This window comes from Acinonyx jubatus, chromosome C1 (assembly GCF_027475565.1).
Source record: "Acinonyx jubatus isolate Ajub_Pintada_27869175 chromosome C1, VMU_Ajub_asm_v1.0, whole genome shotgun sequence".
Lineage (NCBI taxonomy): Eukaryota > Metazoa > Chordata > Mammalia > Carnivora > Felidae > Acinonyx > Acinonyx jubatus.
The window spans coordinates 180,743,343-180,760,395 of record NC_069381.1 but is presented as its reverse complement, the minus strand read 5'-3'; the positions used below and the strand labels follow the sequence as shown (position 1 = coordinate 180,760,395).

At 39.2% G+C, this 17,053-nt stretch overlaps 1 protein-coding gene and 1 long non-coding RNA gene across 6 annotated transcripts in view; one reads left to right on the top strand and one right to left on the bottom strand.

Annotated features, from left to right (window-relative positions):
• Positions 1–6,315, top strand: part of RFTN2 (raftlin family member 2) — a 79,701-nt gene extending 73,386 nt beyond the window's left edge. For all 5 annotated transcript variants that reach the window (XM_053215506.1, XM_053215508.1, XM_053215507.1 and 2 more), the window contains one exon: positions 4,764–6,315. In XM_053215506.1, the coding sequence (XP_053071481.1) occupies positions 4,764–5,036 (273 nt within the window). In that variant the 3' untranslated portion in view covers positions 5,037–6,315. The remainder of the gene's footprint in view (positions 1–4,763) is intronic.
• Positions 1–14,206, bottom strand: part of LOC128314100 (uncharacterized) — a 120,961-nt gene extending 106,755 nt beyond the window's left edge. The window contains exons 1-2 of the long non-coding RNA XR_008295510.1: positions 10,416–14,206; positions 4,590–4,649 (exon numbers count right to left, since the gene is read on the bottom strand). This is a non-coding gene — a long non-coding RNA (uncharacterized LOC128314100). The remainder of the gene's footprint in view (positions 1–4,589; positions 4,650–10,415) is intronic.
• Positions 14,207–17,053: the final 2,847 nt, after the last annotated feature.

The following is a 17,053-nucleotide window of genomic DNA, read 5'->3' as shown; positions in this document are numbered from 1 at the left end:
ACACACTAACTTCTTTTTTTACCTTACAGTGAGACAATTATTAAACTTAGTTCTTACTTTTTCAGTCATTTGAAGTTGATTTGAAATTATTTGAAAACCATAAGGGTCATACTTAATTCATTAGCTGTCAGTATCCTTGATTGAAATCCATGTGAAATCAAATCAAGTGCTAGTGTAAATAGAGGGCATCGAGTATCTCAAAGAAAATTATGCAAAAATCAAGATGAAGGCATTTTGCTTTTATCATTAACGAGGTTCTTCATCTAGGGAATGCTTTCCACTTAAAGTAAATGGGTTTTTTTCCTGGTGTGAGCAGAAGAGAAAGAGTGGTCCCTGTTGCCACAGGACAATGTTCAGGCTGGAGAACAGCTCTCTTCTAGGCCACCTGTGTTCTTATCTATTGGTGTCCCTGGGAATGTAAGGGACAGAAACCCTGCTCAGATTAGCCTGTGTGTATATAAGGGAATTTACTAGCTTCTAGGTGGAAAGGATGCCAGCATAGCTTACAACATCAATAAAGAGCTATAAGAACCAAGCCCTCAGGCACTGACACCAGAGATTCCACATTACCAGGGTGTTCTTTTTCATCTGTTTATTTCAGCTTCTAGGGGCATATGTGCAGAGGGCTTCTAATCAGGTGAGTGTGGCCACTTCATCAAAAAGAAAGAGCTTCTTTATCCTAGAGTCCATATAGCAATCCCAGAGAAGGACTCTGATTGGATCTGATTGGGTCATGTGCCCACACTACGGCAGAGAAGAAGGTGGATAGGAAAACTGACTGGAAAGGTAGTTGTCCACTACCCCTTTCCTTACCAGTTTTGAATGATTCTGACAACCTCAAGCTGGAATGACCCAGGAACAAGTTCTGTGAGCAAGCTGGGGTAGTGTCTCTGCATGTTTCTCTAACTCTTCCAAATGGTACTAGAACTACACTTCAGCTTGAGACATACAGAGACAAGGTATGGGAGATCTTCTCCCAAGCCTGAGACATACAAGGAAGAGAAGTCCTGAATGTCCACTCCTTGTTTTTATTTCTAAACCATATCTTTTAGCTCTTCTTCTACCCTGTTCATCACAACACTGACCATGCCTTATGATTACTGGTGTAATTCTGACTTCATTGTTTTGTTTTTGTTTTTAAGACACTGACAGTAAAAAATGGAAGCCAGAATGGTAGGATACTCTAAAATCAACTGACTTGTCACTGGGTCTCATATATTTGAAATGAATCACCCATTTTTAGCAAATGAGAATGATTCTCAAAAGTTAATGGATTTTATCAAGGATGACATTATCAAGGATGACATTTGCATCCAGATCTTGGTATAATTTCCTCCAATTTTATAGTGAAAATATCAGAGAAAAGTGAGAAGATATATGAATAAGCCTGGCAATGTAGCGTGGAAAATTTCTCCTTATTGATTTAGAGAAATATTCAAAATACAGTGCTAAGTAGAAAAGTGAGCTGTATACATTTATGTGGACATAAGCAAATACATACATATTTAGAGAAAGAAATAGTAAAATACACCAGATTTTAACAGTGGTATCTCTGCAAGATAGGATTGTAGGTAGGTTGTGCTTTTTTCTTTGTTTTTGCCAAGTTTTCTACACTGAACATGTATTATTTTTGTAACTGAAGGAAAATTTTATTTGGAAAACACACAAATCTTTGACCATTAAGTCTACTCATAAATTTGTAGCTGTGGATAATGTAGTGTGAAGGGAATGAAATAGGATCCTTGGGCTCCAGTTCAAGGCCAACCTTGGACAAATCCTATCTTCCTTCTTGGCCTGGGTCCTACCTCCATTAGAATGTGGGGTTAAAGCAGATGACCTCTCAGGACTGGTTGAGCTTCAGACTCCTACACTCTACGTTAGAAGAACATTGCAATTTGATCTGCTGTAAAAGCTATTCCTTCATGTGGAGTGAGAGTAGAGTAGGGGAGGCATTATCATTGCTGAAGATATATTTATTAAGAGTCATGAGGTAAAAAAAGAAAATAAAAGTGTTTGTTCTGAAATCTTTTTTAGAGTTACCTAGCAACCTAGAGTTGCTAGGTATTGTGTTATCTTTTAATATGTGAAATTTACATTTGGTGGCTGTTTACTTATTAATACTTATCTATAAGTGAATTACCAAGAGTATCTTATTATTCTGAATAATACCCACATTTTATTAGGAAAATTCTCACTATGGGGCACCTGGGTGGCTCAGTCGCTTGGGTATCCCACTTTGGCTCCAGTCATGATCTCACGGTTCATGATTTCGAGCCCCGTGTCAGGCTCTGTGCTGACAGCTTGGAGCCTTGAGCCTGCTTTGGATTCTGTGTCTCCCTTTGTCTCTGTTGCTTCCCTGCTCATGCTCTGTCTGTCTGTCTCTCTCTCTCTCTCTTTCAAAAATAAATAAACATTAAAAAATTTTTTTTAAAAAGTAAATTCTCACTGAGTGAGAGTTGGCCTCTAACGGCTGGCATGCAATAAGGAATTTATTGCAAAATTTACTTTTGGCCCTGGCATTGGTGAAGAAGGAAAGATCCAGGCAGCCAAGTGCTCCCAGGCACCCCTGCCTTCCTATTTTCTTTCAGTCAGCATTGAGAGGTCATTCAAGAATGAATGAATTCTTTATACATGTGGGAAAGAGCCAGTAGCCAGGCTTGAGAAAGGAGCCCAGTCTGGCAGTACCCGTCAGCCCTTCTTGCAGCCAAAAGGCTATCTCCTCACTGATGAGTGTCCCAATGCCAGAGAAAATGTGCCATTCTCAAATCCAGTACCTGAAGAGTAGATCTGTCAGGTTCCAATGCTTGTATTAAATTTAATACTTCTGGGGCGCCTGGGTGGCTCAGTCGGTTAAGCGTCTGACTTCAGCTCAGGTCATGATCTCGCAGTTCATGGGTTGGAACCCCGCTTCGGGCTCCGTGCTGACAGTTCAGAGCCTGGAGCCTGCTTCAGATTCTGTCTCTCCCTCGTTCTCTGCCCCTCCCCCACTCATGCTCTCTCTCTCTCTCTCTCTCTCTCTCTCCCTCAAAAATAAATAAATGTTTGGGGCGCCTGGGTGGCTCAGTTGGTTAAGCGGCCGACTTCGGCTCAGGTCATGATCTTGCAGTCCGGAGTTCGAGCCCCGCGTCGGGCTCTGTGCTGACAGCTCAGAGCCTGGAGCCTGCTTCCGATTCTGTGTCTCCCTCTCTCTGACCCTCCCCCGTTCATGCTCTGTCTCTCTCTGTCTCAAAAATAAATAAACCTTAAAAAGAAAAAATTTGAAAAATAAATAAATGTTAAAAAAATAAAAAATAAATTTAATGCTTCTAGTGAATAACAATAAAAAGAAAAGGATTTGAGTTCTGATATTTGCATCTGATGAATACAAGGGGGCCAATGGAAATGTCACCACCACAACCATCTCTGACTTGGGATCATGAAAGCTCTTGTTGAGGCAGGACCCATAAACTTAAACTTGCCCAAGGACTCCAGTAACTCAGCCAAGAAAAAGAGCTGCCAACATACGCCTTTCTATGCAACATGCTGAGGACTGCAATGTTCCTATACAATGTCATAGACCGTGGTTGCATTCCATGGTAGCACATTAAATCTGATTTAGTAAACCTGTTTGTTTGCTTTGTATATTTGCCATGAAAGTCAGTAGACTATACCTCTGTATTTTATATATTACAGTTCAACTAACTTCTGAGTTAATAAACTTTTATAAGACTAGCCTGGGCATGGGCATCTGACTTCTATATTTTTTCCCTAAGTTTTATAATTATAGCTGTTGCATTTAGGAAAATGAAGTCCTAATTTCCATCTAACATATAAATGAACATCCAAATAATAAACTCTGTGTAAATTGGGAAATTAGTGTGCTTTTTTATCTTTTTAAATTTTATCTCTTTTTTGTTTATCCTTGTTCAGATTTTTGTTCCTAAGAGTAAATGATCACATTCTAATATGTCATGTTATCAGTATTAAAGACATCCTGGTAAGGAAATCTCATCAGGAGTCTGAACATCTACCTGTTGAGTTGCTACAGTTTTCTTCTTGAGATTTCCTTTTATTGGCTTAGATATCTTATTTTGACTTATTACCTTGGCAAAGACCATGTCCTCTTTACTCTGAACTGCACCAAGGACATTGTCAGCCCTCAGTAAATATTTCACAGCAGAAGCATCTGCAGCTTAAGGTGGTCTGGTTGCTGAGCATTCGTACCATGTCAGGCAGAAGTAGTTTGAACCAGGACAGAGAGAGTGGTCTGCTTGACCTAGGAAGACGCTCCAGGCATTCTTTCAGTATAAGCATGATCAGAATTATTTGTGACTCTTCTGTGCAGACTATTCCTGTGTGAAATGGGTATGAGGTGGCCAATGAAGTCCTTTTCCTGCTGTCTGTATTGCAACTAACACCAAGAAGAAAAATAGAACCTTCAGTGTATTTCTACCCTACTTTGTTCCCCCAAAGTATGATCTCAACAGGTTTCTCTCTCCCAGAGATATCATTGAGGGCCCAGATATGTACACAACCAATCTGTCAGTGAGGAGAAGGACGTGCCAAGAAGCTACTAAAGATTGTGAAAGAGAGAGGCAGCTCATTCTTACCTGGGAGGAGGAGAGACTGTGAAGGGTGGCTCTCAGTTGGTCCTTAAAGATGAGCAGGATCTGGAAGAGAAGCAAGGAAGAGACGTTTCAGGCTGAGTACAGTATGTGCTAGATCAAAAGGACAGGAAAGCACCCCTCTTTTTAATTCCTGGTTGCCAATCTCTTGTGTTCCAGAGGAAAGCCAGCCGGCATACAAAAGGTGAAGACAGGAACAAAGTCACCAGCAGGAGCATCGGTTTGGACACAGCCACATCACAACCAACAGACAGCAGAAACCCACCTGCAGAGTGCCTCCTCTCTCCTTCTGGAGAGTGTTGGACAAGAGAGAGGAGGCCGACACAGTACAGCAGCTTCTCCGGCTTCAGCAGCAATGACAGTGTCCTACGGGAATTAGACGACGGTCAGTTTGACCAGGAAGATGGAGTAACTCAGGTCACTTGTATGTGAGCAATGAAGTAAAGCAATGGAAGGCCCTGTAAATAACTATTAAAATAATTGCCAACTGACTTTATTGTATTACTTTATCTGCATTTATGTAATACTTTGAATTTTTCCAGATTCTGGCTTTCCTTTAATCTGCATAAACTTTGGCTCAACCTCCCAGACAAGGAAGAATAACCAACATATTTGTAAATTTAGAATCATGTTTACACTTCTCTCAACTAAAACATCTGTTTAAACAGATGTCTCATTAGGTTATTAACCAATAATCTACTTCAGTTTCTCATGAATGTACAAGATGTACTTTTCATTCATTTCCTGGTAAGAAGACTAAATATATTAGCCAGTATTTCACCTAATTAGAAAGTTCTCAGGAAGTCAAAATCTTACTTAAGCTGAAAAGCAATCTCTCTCTCTTTCAATCCCCCTCTCTTTCACATACATGTAAAGGGCTAATTAATGAAATACCCATTTCCTGAATATAACAATAATCCAAATTTTGTCTTTAACTATAACATGTATATACAAAGCAAGCCCCTGTTTGTGAAAATATTCTTCCAAAAAAAAATCCTTTTTGTTTGTCTTTTTTTTGGGAGAGAGAGAGAGCAAGAGCATATAAAAAGGGCAGAGGGGCAGAGGGGCAGAGGGAGAGAGAAAAAGTTTAAACAGGCTCCACACTTAGCATGGAGCCCTACATGAGGCTCGATCCCAAGACTCTGGGATTGTGACCTGAGCCGAAATCAAGAGTTGGACATTCAACCAACTGAGCTACCCAGGTGCCCCTGTATGTCTTTGCTTTTAAAGAAAGGGTCACCATGTTACCAACTCCATACTGATTCACTGAGCTTAAACTTTATTGCTTCCAATAGCTTAGAAATAGAGCAAAGCAGCATCCCTTAAAATTCAATATGAAAAGAACCCACAATCTCAACATTTAGAAACCTTGGTAGAAAGAAAGAATTTCTTTATTTTAAATTGCAGATAATATGAAGAGCAGAAAGGTACTTACAGCTCCATGTGTATGGAGACCCATCTGTTCCATCTCTGCTTTTCTTGCTCTTGTAATAGGGATGGCTTTGCCTTTCCCAGCCTTTAACAGTTAAAGATGAAAATTCTACATAATAGAGGATCTTCATTTATCTGTGAAAAGCTTACTTGGAAATGTGGGAATCTTCGAGGGAATTACAACTGACTTTGCCATTGATGAATTTAGCATATTATATATTTTTATTAGCATTGGTGTTGACATTATAAGATCATTTGAATAATAAAATGTCATTTGTTATTGGGTTATCGTTTTCTTGAACACAAATGCTCATTATACATTTTATACATATGACAGGTACATATTACATGTATAACTAAACTAGGACAATCTCCATGAATTGTTGATAAGATTAACATGGAATTATCCCACTTCTACCATGCAGAAGCATTATCTTGATAAGTATAAAGGAACTTAAGAAGATTTTGCTTAGTAGTATTCTTTGGAAATGGCTATTAACAATATTTGCAGAAATGTTTTCTTTGTTTTAATTTTCAGATGAACCTGAGTCCCATATTCAAGGGTTGGTAAGTTTTTGGTAGAAACAAGCATTACTTCTGCAGCCCACACAATGTCATGAGTTATGAAACAGGGAGTGTTTTCAGAAACGTCAGTTTTCACAATGCCAGGGTCTACAAGAGGTGGACACTCCTATGTCATTCTGTCAGTATATAGAGGGGATTTGAAGTATTAAACACAGATAGAAATTTATATTTCTAATTTAAAGGAAAAGTCAGGAATTTATCAATCACTTTTAAGTTTTTTAATTTGTGTTAATCATCTTTTTTTTTTTACAGTTTGCTTTTAATCTGTATTATAATGAAATAATGACCAAGGTTTTAGAGCATTTAAAATATATATAAGTATCTTTGAGTCTATTCTTTAAAAACAAAAAAAAAGTAACAAAACTTGGACTCTATATGACTAAGGAGTTAGATGCGACCAATCATTATCTGTCAACTATATATTTGGTTCTTTTCATAATACTATGTAATTCTAGAGGCCTGGCATATGAATTTGTAATACCTATAAGTTATAATGATAAAACATCAAGATCATAGATGTGGGTGTGAAGTTCTGCCATTTTCCTTGGTGCAGTATCTCCTGTCTTAGGTCTCAATAACCACCTGTTAGGGCTTTCCCATTTGGATTGAATGCCACCCTGTCATCTTTCATGGCAATATTTAACACCTACTCACCAGAAAAATCACCACTGAGCTGATGAGCAGCTCTATCAATACCACAACAATTCCCTTCAGTATAAAATAAATGGAAAAATTAACAGGCTTTCAAGAATCTTCAGACACCCATAAAAGCAGGAGGTAGAGTTATAGTCAATCCAGATCACAGCTAACTCCAAATCTTTTATCAGGAGCGGTTGTTTATATATTTGAATATAAATGTACCAGATGTGTTTTTATTTCTTTCATTCTGGACGAGCTGAGGACTGTCTCATTTTCCTAGCCTTGACTGACTACCCTGATTCCTCACTACCATTCTCTCAGGGCTGGAAGGACTGTGGCTCTTTCAGCATCAGGCTAAAAAAGATTTCCTTCTCTCAACTCCTCAGGGCCCCAGAGTATCCTTGTATGAAAAGGCTAATCAAGTGAGAATTCAAATGGAATAGGTGCTAACAGTGGAGAAGGCCTGTAACTAAACATGTTAAATCAATATACTCCTCGGTATGTAGGAAAACTAGCTAAATGCAAACTACCAGAATTTAGGGCACGTCCATTTAACTAATATTTGTTGTGCAACTTATCACACCTTGAGAGTGAAATTTATTGTGCAATTACCTAAAGTTTATACAGCCAGTTCTGACATATGATTAAGTTCTCAGATGGTGTTTGATGGTGGAATATTAGGCGAAGCTCTAAAATAATGAGCCTGGTTTCGCTACGGTCATAAACTTCTTGTGGAGCCAATTCCAAAAATGGATGCCAAAAATGTTTTGGGCATTAATATCATGGTATGTGTAAGTATCAAGGTGATTCTTTGTAGGCTTATATCAACCAATACTCTTAGTTGCAAGCAACAGAAATTGACCTTGGTTCATTTAGCATTAAAGGAGTTTAGTTCAAAAGGTAGCTAGAATTGGACTTCATCAAAATTTAAAACTTCTGTTCATTAAACTCATGGTTTAATAAATGAAAATGCAAGCTGCAGACTGGGAGAATATGTTTGCAAAGCACATACCTGGCAAAAGATTCATAATAAGAATATATAAATGGCTCCAATAAATCAATAACAAAAAACCCCAGCACCCAATTGTAAATGGGCAAAAGGCTTAAACACTTAATGAAAGAAAATATAGAGACTTCTGCTTGCAGAAAGATGGGAGTAGATTCCTCCCATGAAGTATGTATAACTGAAACCCTGAGCATTACACATAAAACAAACCTAAGATGACCAGTGGCAAGTTCCTTGATTTTATTTTTGCCCCACGTATCTCAGACTTGAGACCTGAAGAAGCCAGCAATCTTGAAATGCCAATGTTGCCGATCAAAAAACCCTAACAAACGCCTACCAAGACAGCAAATATTTAGACTATAACCACTCTACCCCAGCCAAACACCAAAGAAAAACCTGCGACCTCACCCTAACCTACACCAGTACAGATGGAGTGGGAAGCATAGATTGATTATACATTGGCTAGGGTGATGTCAGAGAAAGAGGAGCAAGGAATCATAATTTCATCCCCACTGGCCCTGCAGCCCTCACCCCAAAGTGTTAGTGGAGGTCCTGTGAGAAGCTTGAACTTCACCTCCATCCAGTAGTAATGAGGCATCTCTCTCCTTCCCCATTATGGTATCAGAGGAAGCTTAGTGAAGAGTCAGGACTTTATTGCCCAGTGGTAATGAGACCACTTCCACAGAGTTGTCAGTGGAGACCACATAGAGAACTGGAACCCCCACCTGTGCCCAGCAGTAGGGAAGAACACCCCTCTCATGTGTCAAACAGAGGTTGAGTGGGGAACTTGGTCTTCTAACTCCACTCAGAACTGAGTAGATGGTACCTCCCATTCCTGAACTGGAGTAGTGTCAGAAAAAAGCCAGCTAACATAGAAGGTATAAATATTTAAGATCTATAATCTCATAATATGAAAATAATACCTAATTTCAATAGAAAATAATAAAAACCAAGAACCAGAAAGATCCAAAACTAAATGAAAAAAATGCAAAAAATAGATGCCAACAATATAGTGATGTCAGAATTAACTTTAAAATGTTTTGGAGCACCTACGATGAAGATGCTTCAACAAACAATTATGAATGTGCTTAAAACAAATGACAAAAATAGAAAACGTCAGCAAAGATATAGAAGACATAAAGAAGACCCAAATGGAAATTTTAGCACTGAGAAATGCAATACCAAAATAAAAAGGTCATTGGATGGGCTCAACAGCAGAATGAAGGGGACAAAAGAAAGAGTATCTATGAACTGAAAGAGCAAAAATGACCAAATCTGAACAACAGAGAGAAAATAGACTTAAAAAAAAACAAAACAGCCCCTTCAGGGCTTTGGACTATAACAAAACAACAAAAGATATAATATTCCTGTCATTAGTGTTCTGGGGGGAGGGTTGGAGAAAGGGAATGGGGTTGCTGAAAATTTCCAAATCTGGTCAGAGACATAAACTTACAGATTTAAGAAGATGAAATTAATCTATAGTGACGAAAATCAGAGTAAGAGCTGCTTGTGGGGTTGGGGTTAGGGTGTGACTTGACTCAGTCCGTTCAGACTGAGAATACCACAGACAGGGTGGCTTTTAAACAATAGAAATTTACTTCTCACAGTTCTGAAGGCTTGAAGTCTAAGATCAAGGTGCCAGCAGATTCAGTGTCTGGTGAGAGCCAACTTCCTTGTTCATAGACGGCTGTCTTCTGGCCGTAACTTCACAGGGTAGAAAGGGCAAGGGAGCTCTCAGGGCTCTCTTTTGTATGGGCATAAATCCCATTCATGAGGGCTCCACCCTCATGACTCAATCGCCTACCAAAGGCCCACCTCTCAATACCATCACACGGGGGATGAGGATTTCAACATCTGAACGTTAGGGAGACACAGACACTCGGTATGTAGCAACTATAAAGGCACATAGGGGAACTTTCTATGGTAACAGAAATTTTCTATATCTTTATTTGGTTGAAAGTAACACAAGTATATGCAATTGTCAAAAACCTTTGAACTATATACTTAAGATAGGCACATCTTACTATGTGTAAATTGTGTCTTAATGGAAGAAATGCTGATTGAAGAATTTATAGCTGTTGGGAGGACTAGAGACCCACGCTCGATGCTAAGCTTCAGGACAAAGAACAAACCTACACAAGAGAACTCACCAAGCCTGGCGAGGCACCGAGCAGCCCTGCCAGGAAGCCAGGAAAACAGCTGCAACTGTTTTCGGGACCTGCAGCCCCAAACCCAAATGTTTCTGCTGCCATTCTTTTCAGCAAAATGACTGCCGTTTGCTCAACTTTCTTCTTCTCATGACTCGCTTGTGAATCGGCATCTCACGTGGGTGAAACTGCTCCAGCTTGGGAATGAGAATGCAGAATATGAGTATTGTAAGGACTGGGCAGGGCAGCACTCATCAGGCTCAAGATCCTCCAAACACAGCGCACATGTTTATTCATGGTGCCAAGTCAAACTCTGATTGGACCTGAAGCAAATGATCAAAAGTTAACATCACCAATAATGGAACAAACCAACATCCCTGACACAGGACACAATATCATTTCTGCGGTACTCCTGGCAAAAAACACACAACCTGAATGAAATCATTAGGAAATGCCACATGAACCCAAACATTCTATAAAACAACTGCCTACATAGTTTAAAAAAATGTCAAGGTCATGAAAGACAAAAAAATGCCAAGGTCAAAGGACATGAAAGACAACAGGAACTGTTCCACATTCCAGGAAACTAGAGAGACATGATAACTAATTGCAATACATGACCCTGGACTGCATCCTAGATGGAGAGGAGGGGTGGCTGGTGCGTCAGTCGGAAGTTACATCACATAACTGGGACTATGGACTGCTGATTAGATTATGATATTGTTATCAATGTTAAATTTCTTGATTTTGGTTATAGTACTGTAGCTATGTAAAAAAAAATTCTTATGAAATACAAAAATATTTAGGCACAAAGGGACTAATACCTGCCACTTATTCTCAAATGGTTCAGAAAAAAAAAAAGTATGTGTGTATCTATGTTGAGAGACAGAGACAGAGAGATGGAAAGTTTGATAAAGCAAATGGGGCAAAATGTAAACAATTGGTGAGTCTGGATAAAGGGTATGCAACAGTTCCTTTTTTTTTTTTTAAGTATATTCTACACCCAGCGTGGGGCTCAAACTCATGACTCTGGGATCAAGAGTCACAGGGTATACTGACTGAGCCAACCAGGGGCCCCCATGAGTTGTGGTGTGTGTGTGTGTGTGTGTGTGTGTGTGAGAGAGAGAGAGAGAGAGAGAGAGAGAGAGAATTCTTTTTTAGTCTTCTGGCAACTTGTTTGTAAGTTTGAAATTGTATCCAATAAAAAGTTCGAAAAAAAGAAAGAAAAGATGCCAGTCCAGTCAGCCAGAAAACATAACACATGATTACTACAAATAGTAGCTTTCAGTGATGTTCACTATAAAACAGCAAACACATGACTCAGAAGATCTTCATTATGGGGCTCACTTAGGGACTAACACCTGGTATGATGGCTAGATAAAGCTTATCCTCTCTACCAATTTAGTTAAGGATCCTGCATATTCTACCCAGAATTCTTACAGCATGTTAAAAGGATATTAAGAATGCTATAAAATATTTGTATTAAAGCCTATAAAATTTTCTACCAAAAGATGTCAAGCCCTAAAGGAAGGGAAGAGACGAAAACTGTTAAGTGGCTTATATTTACCAGATCCGGTGGTTTCATCCTCACCACAATCACCTAAATTGGGGTTGATTCCAGTTCACAGATGTGAAAACTGAGACTTAGAAAGTTACAGCAAATTGCTAATGATACACAGCTTTGAAGTAGGGAAACTAGAATTCAGAACTTGGCTTGATTCCAAGTCCACCGATCATTAAGAAGTGATTAGAGGGATGCCTGGGTGGCTCAGTCAGTTGAGCATCCCACTCTTCATTTTGACTCAGGTCATGATCTCGTGGGTTCCTGACACTGAGCCCGTCATGGGGCTCCCCACTGGGCACAAAGCCTGCTTAAGATGCTCTCTCTCCCAAGAGGAGCCCAGATGGTGGAACAGCATGGAAGTTTTTTGTGTGCCTCACATCTATGAAATACAGCCAGACCAACACTAAGCCATCCTGCACACCTAGAAAACTGATCTGAGGATTAACACAACAATCTGCACAACCTGAACTACAGAATTCAGCAGGTACGTGGGGTGGAGAGGGGAACTTGGGGAGAGAGAAGCTGCGGAGGGCAGGGAGCTGCTTTTGCATGTGGAGAGAGGATGGAGCCTGGGGGCGGGGGGAGAATACGGGAAAACACCCCTTCCCAAAAGCAGCTGGAGAGAAAGTGGAAAATTGGAAACAGCCACAGGGACTGAACTAAAAGGGGAGAAAGGAGAGGATTTAAATTCCATTAAGACTGCAAACAGGGGGAGAGCAGAGTCTGAAACTCCACAGTTCGATACCTGGCGGTGCTCTGGTGGGAAGGGCAAATCCCCAGGAGCAGAGTGGGGTCCAGGAGGTTCTCGGGCCACATGGGGAGAAGCAGTTCCACTGCTGGAAGGGCATTTGGTAGAGGTTGTGAGGCCACCTGGGCCCAGCAGACCCCAGAAAACGGCCACATTCGCTGGTGCTGGAACAAGGTCGTTGGGGGTGAAGCCTGGTGCCAGATGTGTGTTGTGATTTCCCATAATCCCTGAGGCGCTGCTGCTACACTGTCTCATGAACTTTTTCTGGGGCGGAATTAGAAGACTTGCCTGTGTGGAAAGAAAGTTTGAATGGACCAACGAGTTTCAATCGAGTGTTCATTATGCCCTCCCAGTTAATCATTGCTGCCCTTGGGCAGATAGACCTGGCTCCCTGGCTTGGGTTGGCCAAGACCCACCCAAATAGACATCTGGGAAACCTGAAGTCCAGGATTTCTAATGTAAGAATTTCTTTTGTTGGTTATGAGAAAAAAACTACTAAATACACACATGTAATTTAATGGGCATGCTAATCAGGGACAAAGTTGTTTTCAACATGTTAAAATTTCAAATAGAGAACCACTCACATCACTGTAATAGATGTGGTTAGCACAGTGACTTTTAATTTCTTAAAGCATGTCTTTTCATTTCAGTAATTAATATAAAACTGAAATACACCAAATTTGGATATTTACATTTCCTTTTTCTTTCCCAGACTAGAGGCATAGTTTAATGTTTACACTATACATAGAAAAGTGGGTGTTAACATTTCAGTATTTTTTCTGAAAACATTAGTTCCTTAACCACATATCATTCTTTTGAATTTGTTCTTCTGGGAAACCATATGTCTCAAAATTTTTATTCTTTTTTTTTATGTTTATTTATTTAGAGAGAGAGAGAGAACAAATGGAGGAAAGGCAGAGAGAGAGGGAGAATCCCAAGCAGGCTTGTTCAGCATGGAGCCTGACACAGTGCTTGATCCCAAGACCACGAGATCATGACCTGAGCTGATATCAAGAGTCAGAGGCTTAACCAACTGAGCCACTCAGATGCCCCTCAAAATTTTTATTTTTTAATCCCCTCCAAAAGTATTAGCTAGGATTCCATTTTTTTAAAAATGTCCAGCTTTAATGATACAGCCAGTCTGACAATCTGTGTATGTTCTTCCTTTTTTTCCCCACATCTTTATGTAAAAAGCTATGGCTATAGACCAAGTTACAATGAACAAGATTCATTCCTTATTCCAAAATATCTTCCAGATGAATTAAAGATTTAAATGTAAAAAAACAAAACTATAAAAGCACATATATGAGCAAATATTTAAAGCAAAATTCAAAACCAGAAAAGACTATGTAAATGCCAAGACTAAATATTTAAAACTTACACAGAAAAACGCTCCATTAACAACATCAAAAGGTAAACAAAAAACTGGAATCAAGAAATGATCAAATGACAAAGGGCCAATATTCTAAATACACAAAGAGATGTTAATAAAAAACAGATGTACAATGGAAACCAATTTGAAAATAAATCATATATATATAAAAAAAAAGTCCTGGGGATGTAATGTACTGCATGATGGCTATAGTTGACATACTGTATTATATATTTGAAAGTTGCTAAGAAAATAAATCTTAAAAGTTCTCATCACAAGAAAAAAAATGTGTAACTGTGTGTAGATAACTGGATGTAGTGTGACAATCACTTTGTAATAGATACAAATATTGAACTGTCATGTTGCACACCTGAAACCAATATGATGTTGTATACCAATTACGTCTCAATTAAAGAAATGAACCACTAAAATAAATAAATAAATACGGTATGACATATATAAAAAAAAAAAAACAGATGTACAGCCAAATAGAAAAAAAATGCAAATACAAAAACAAATAGTTTAAAAAAAGAAGCATAAATAACCAAAAAAAATGATGATTTCAACTCACTAATAAAATACTGCAAAACACCCCCAAAAGATGTCATTTTTCTTCTCACTGAGTTGCCAGAGTCTTAAAAAGATTGATAATGCCCAGTGTAGGCCAGCGTGTGGAGCCTGGAAAGGAGCAGCCTTCTCGCGGAGAAACCGTGAATTAGCCTTGAGGATGCAGGCCCGGAGGATGATGGGATAGAAAGACAGAAGGAGCCTGGGACACGGATGAAGGACTGGGAGCCGCTGCACGAGTCTAGGACTGCTGACCCGTGGGCTTGTTGCAAAGAAAAGCAATACCTCATTTGGGTAAGTCACTCCATTTCAACACATACTGCCTAATGTGATCCTATTCAAGGACTAATGGGGTGTTCCAAAAATGGTAGCAGCAATGCTCAGAAACATATGAGCTGGCATAGCAAAATGGAGAGGCCTGAGCTTTGGAGCCAGCACTGAGTTCATATCCTGGCCCTACCACCTGTTCCTGTATACACTGAACAACCACCTTGAAGCTCAGTTTACTTGTATGTTAAATTGGGAGAGCAACAAACAAATTAAATTGTATGAAGATTAAGTGGGATCACGTGGGAATGCACTTACCAGTTCGTGACACCTAGTTACGTGCTCAATAAATTGAAATCCTTATTTTTTTTTAATGTCTAATTTTAAGTTCTCAAAAAAGTTCCTTTTAGTGTGGTGAACAAGATTACTCCCGGGAAACTCCAGAATAAACATAGGGCATCTTTAAATTTTGAATATCCCCAAAGATTTAAATATATTTCTAAGTAGCTAATAAAAAGTTTCTTCACTACTTTGTCAAGTATATGAGGTAGTTCCCAGGATCTCCAGAAGAGCCAGATATCCAGGGCTGGACACCAAGCAGCCAAGAACAAGTGCTGTTAAAGGCAGACATCTTTAATAAAAGATGGAGGAGGATATATTTTAAGAATGCTTTTTAGTTTTCAGTGCTCAGGCCCTTGTCAGCGATGAAGCCCTCCTCCTGAAACAGAACCCCTGTAAGAAGTTGCAGGTTCATGCTCTCATCCACTCATTCATATTTATTGATTCTTGGTCAGATGCCATGCTAGGGACTAGAGAACAAACAGGCAGTCTTGCCCTTATGGGATCAACAGGGTAGCAGAGGAGAAAGATGAATAATAATAGAAATAATCATATAATTGTAGTTGATGGAAGGAAATAACTCTTACAGAAAGCAAAATTTGCTAGGAGAGCATATAGCAGAAAAACCTAACATATTCAAGGTCAGAGAAGGCTTCCCTAAGCAAATGATACTTGATGAAATAATGACAATATTTCTAATAATAGCCTGTGTTTGTGTTAGAAAGTTATAAACAGATCATTTTAAACATGAAGACCTATGAACTTTTCAGGGATCCCAAAAAAGGTTTGAAACCAGTTTAAAAAATATGATGGCTCAAAAAATAAAACTACAAAACTAAAATATTTAAACAGCTATAAAATATAAAATTTAGCAACATTATTTCCTTTCATATTTATAAAAATGTCATTAATTTTGAAAATAATGTGTAAATTAGCTTTTCTCAATTCCAAGAAATCCCAGAGAATGTGTGATTACTGATGAGAAACCACAGCCTATTGTAACTAAGTGACCAACAGAGAGCCCAATTCTTAAAATCAATTACAAAAAGCTGTTCAAATTTATATTTTTAAATATAAAAATTGCATTTAATTTGAAATGGGATTACATTTTAATTTATTTGGTCTTGTGCAGGGTAGAATCTATTAACCTACAAAGATCTTAAAATTCTCTGACTTTAAGGTCTTCAGTAGTTCAGGGCACAGGATCTCAGACCATGCAAAGTAGCACATGGCTGTGTCAGGACCTGAGATTAGGGGTTACCGATGGGCCCTTATCAGTAGATACAGGATGCCACAGGCACTGGAAGAGAGTAGGCAATCGGGAACTCACAGGTTGAGAGGACACTGACATCAAGAGAAGTCTAGTCCTGTCGATATCCATCTGGCATCCCATTCACCATCACCCCTACATTTCCGGGCCACATCTTTGACCACTTTTCACACTCCATTTTGATTCCAGCTAAGCAATGATTTTTATTTCTGCGTGAGTACATAATAAGCTCTAGGGTACTGGTGAGCCCTTGAATCTTGCAACCGAGTGGTGTCTGAGAAGTGGCAGAGATAATGATGCCTTCCATTTGGAGGGCCCTGACAGCCAGAAAGACACCCTTGAGAGGCAACTCCTTCTAATGAGGCCCACCCTTCTGCCACTTAACCCCTTACTTCACAGACAGGCCTCTCCTCATGCCCCAGAAATGTGATATCGATCAATATAGTTACATTCAACTTGCTATTATCTTGCTAAATCTGAGCTGTCCATTCTGTACTGATGGGCTCTTCTCAGA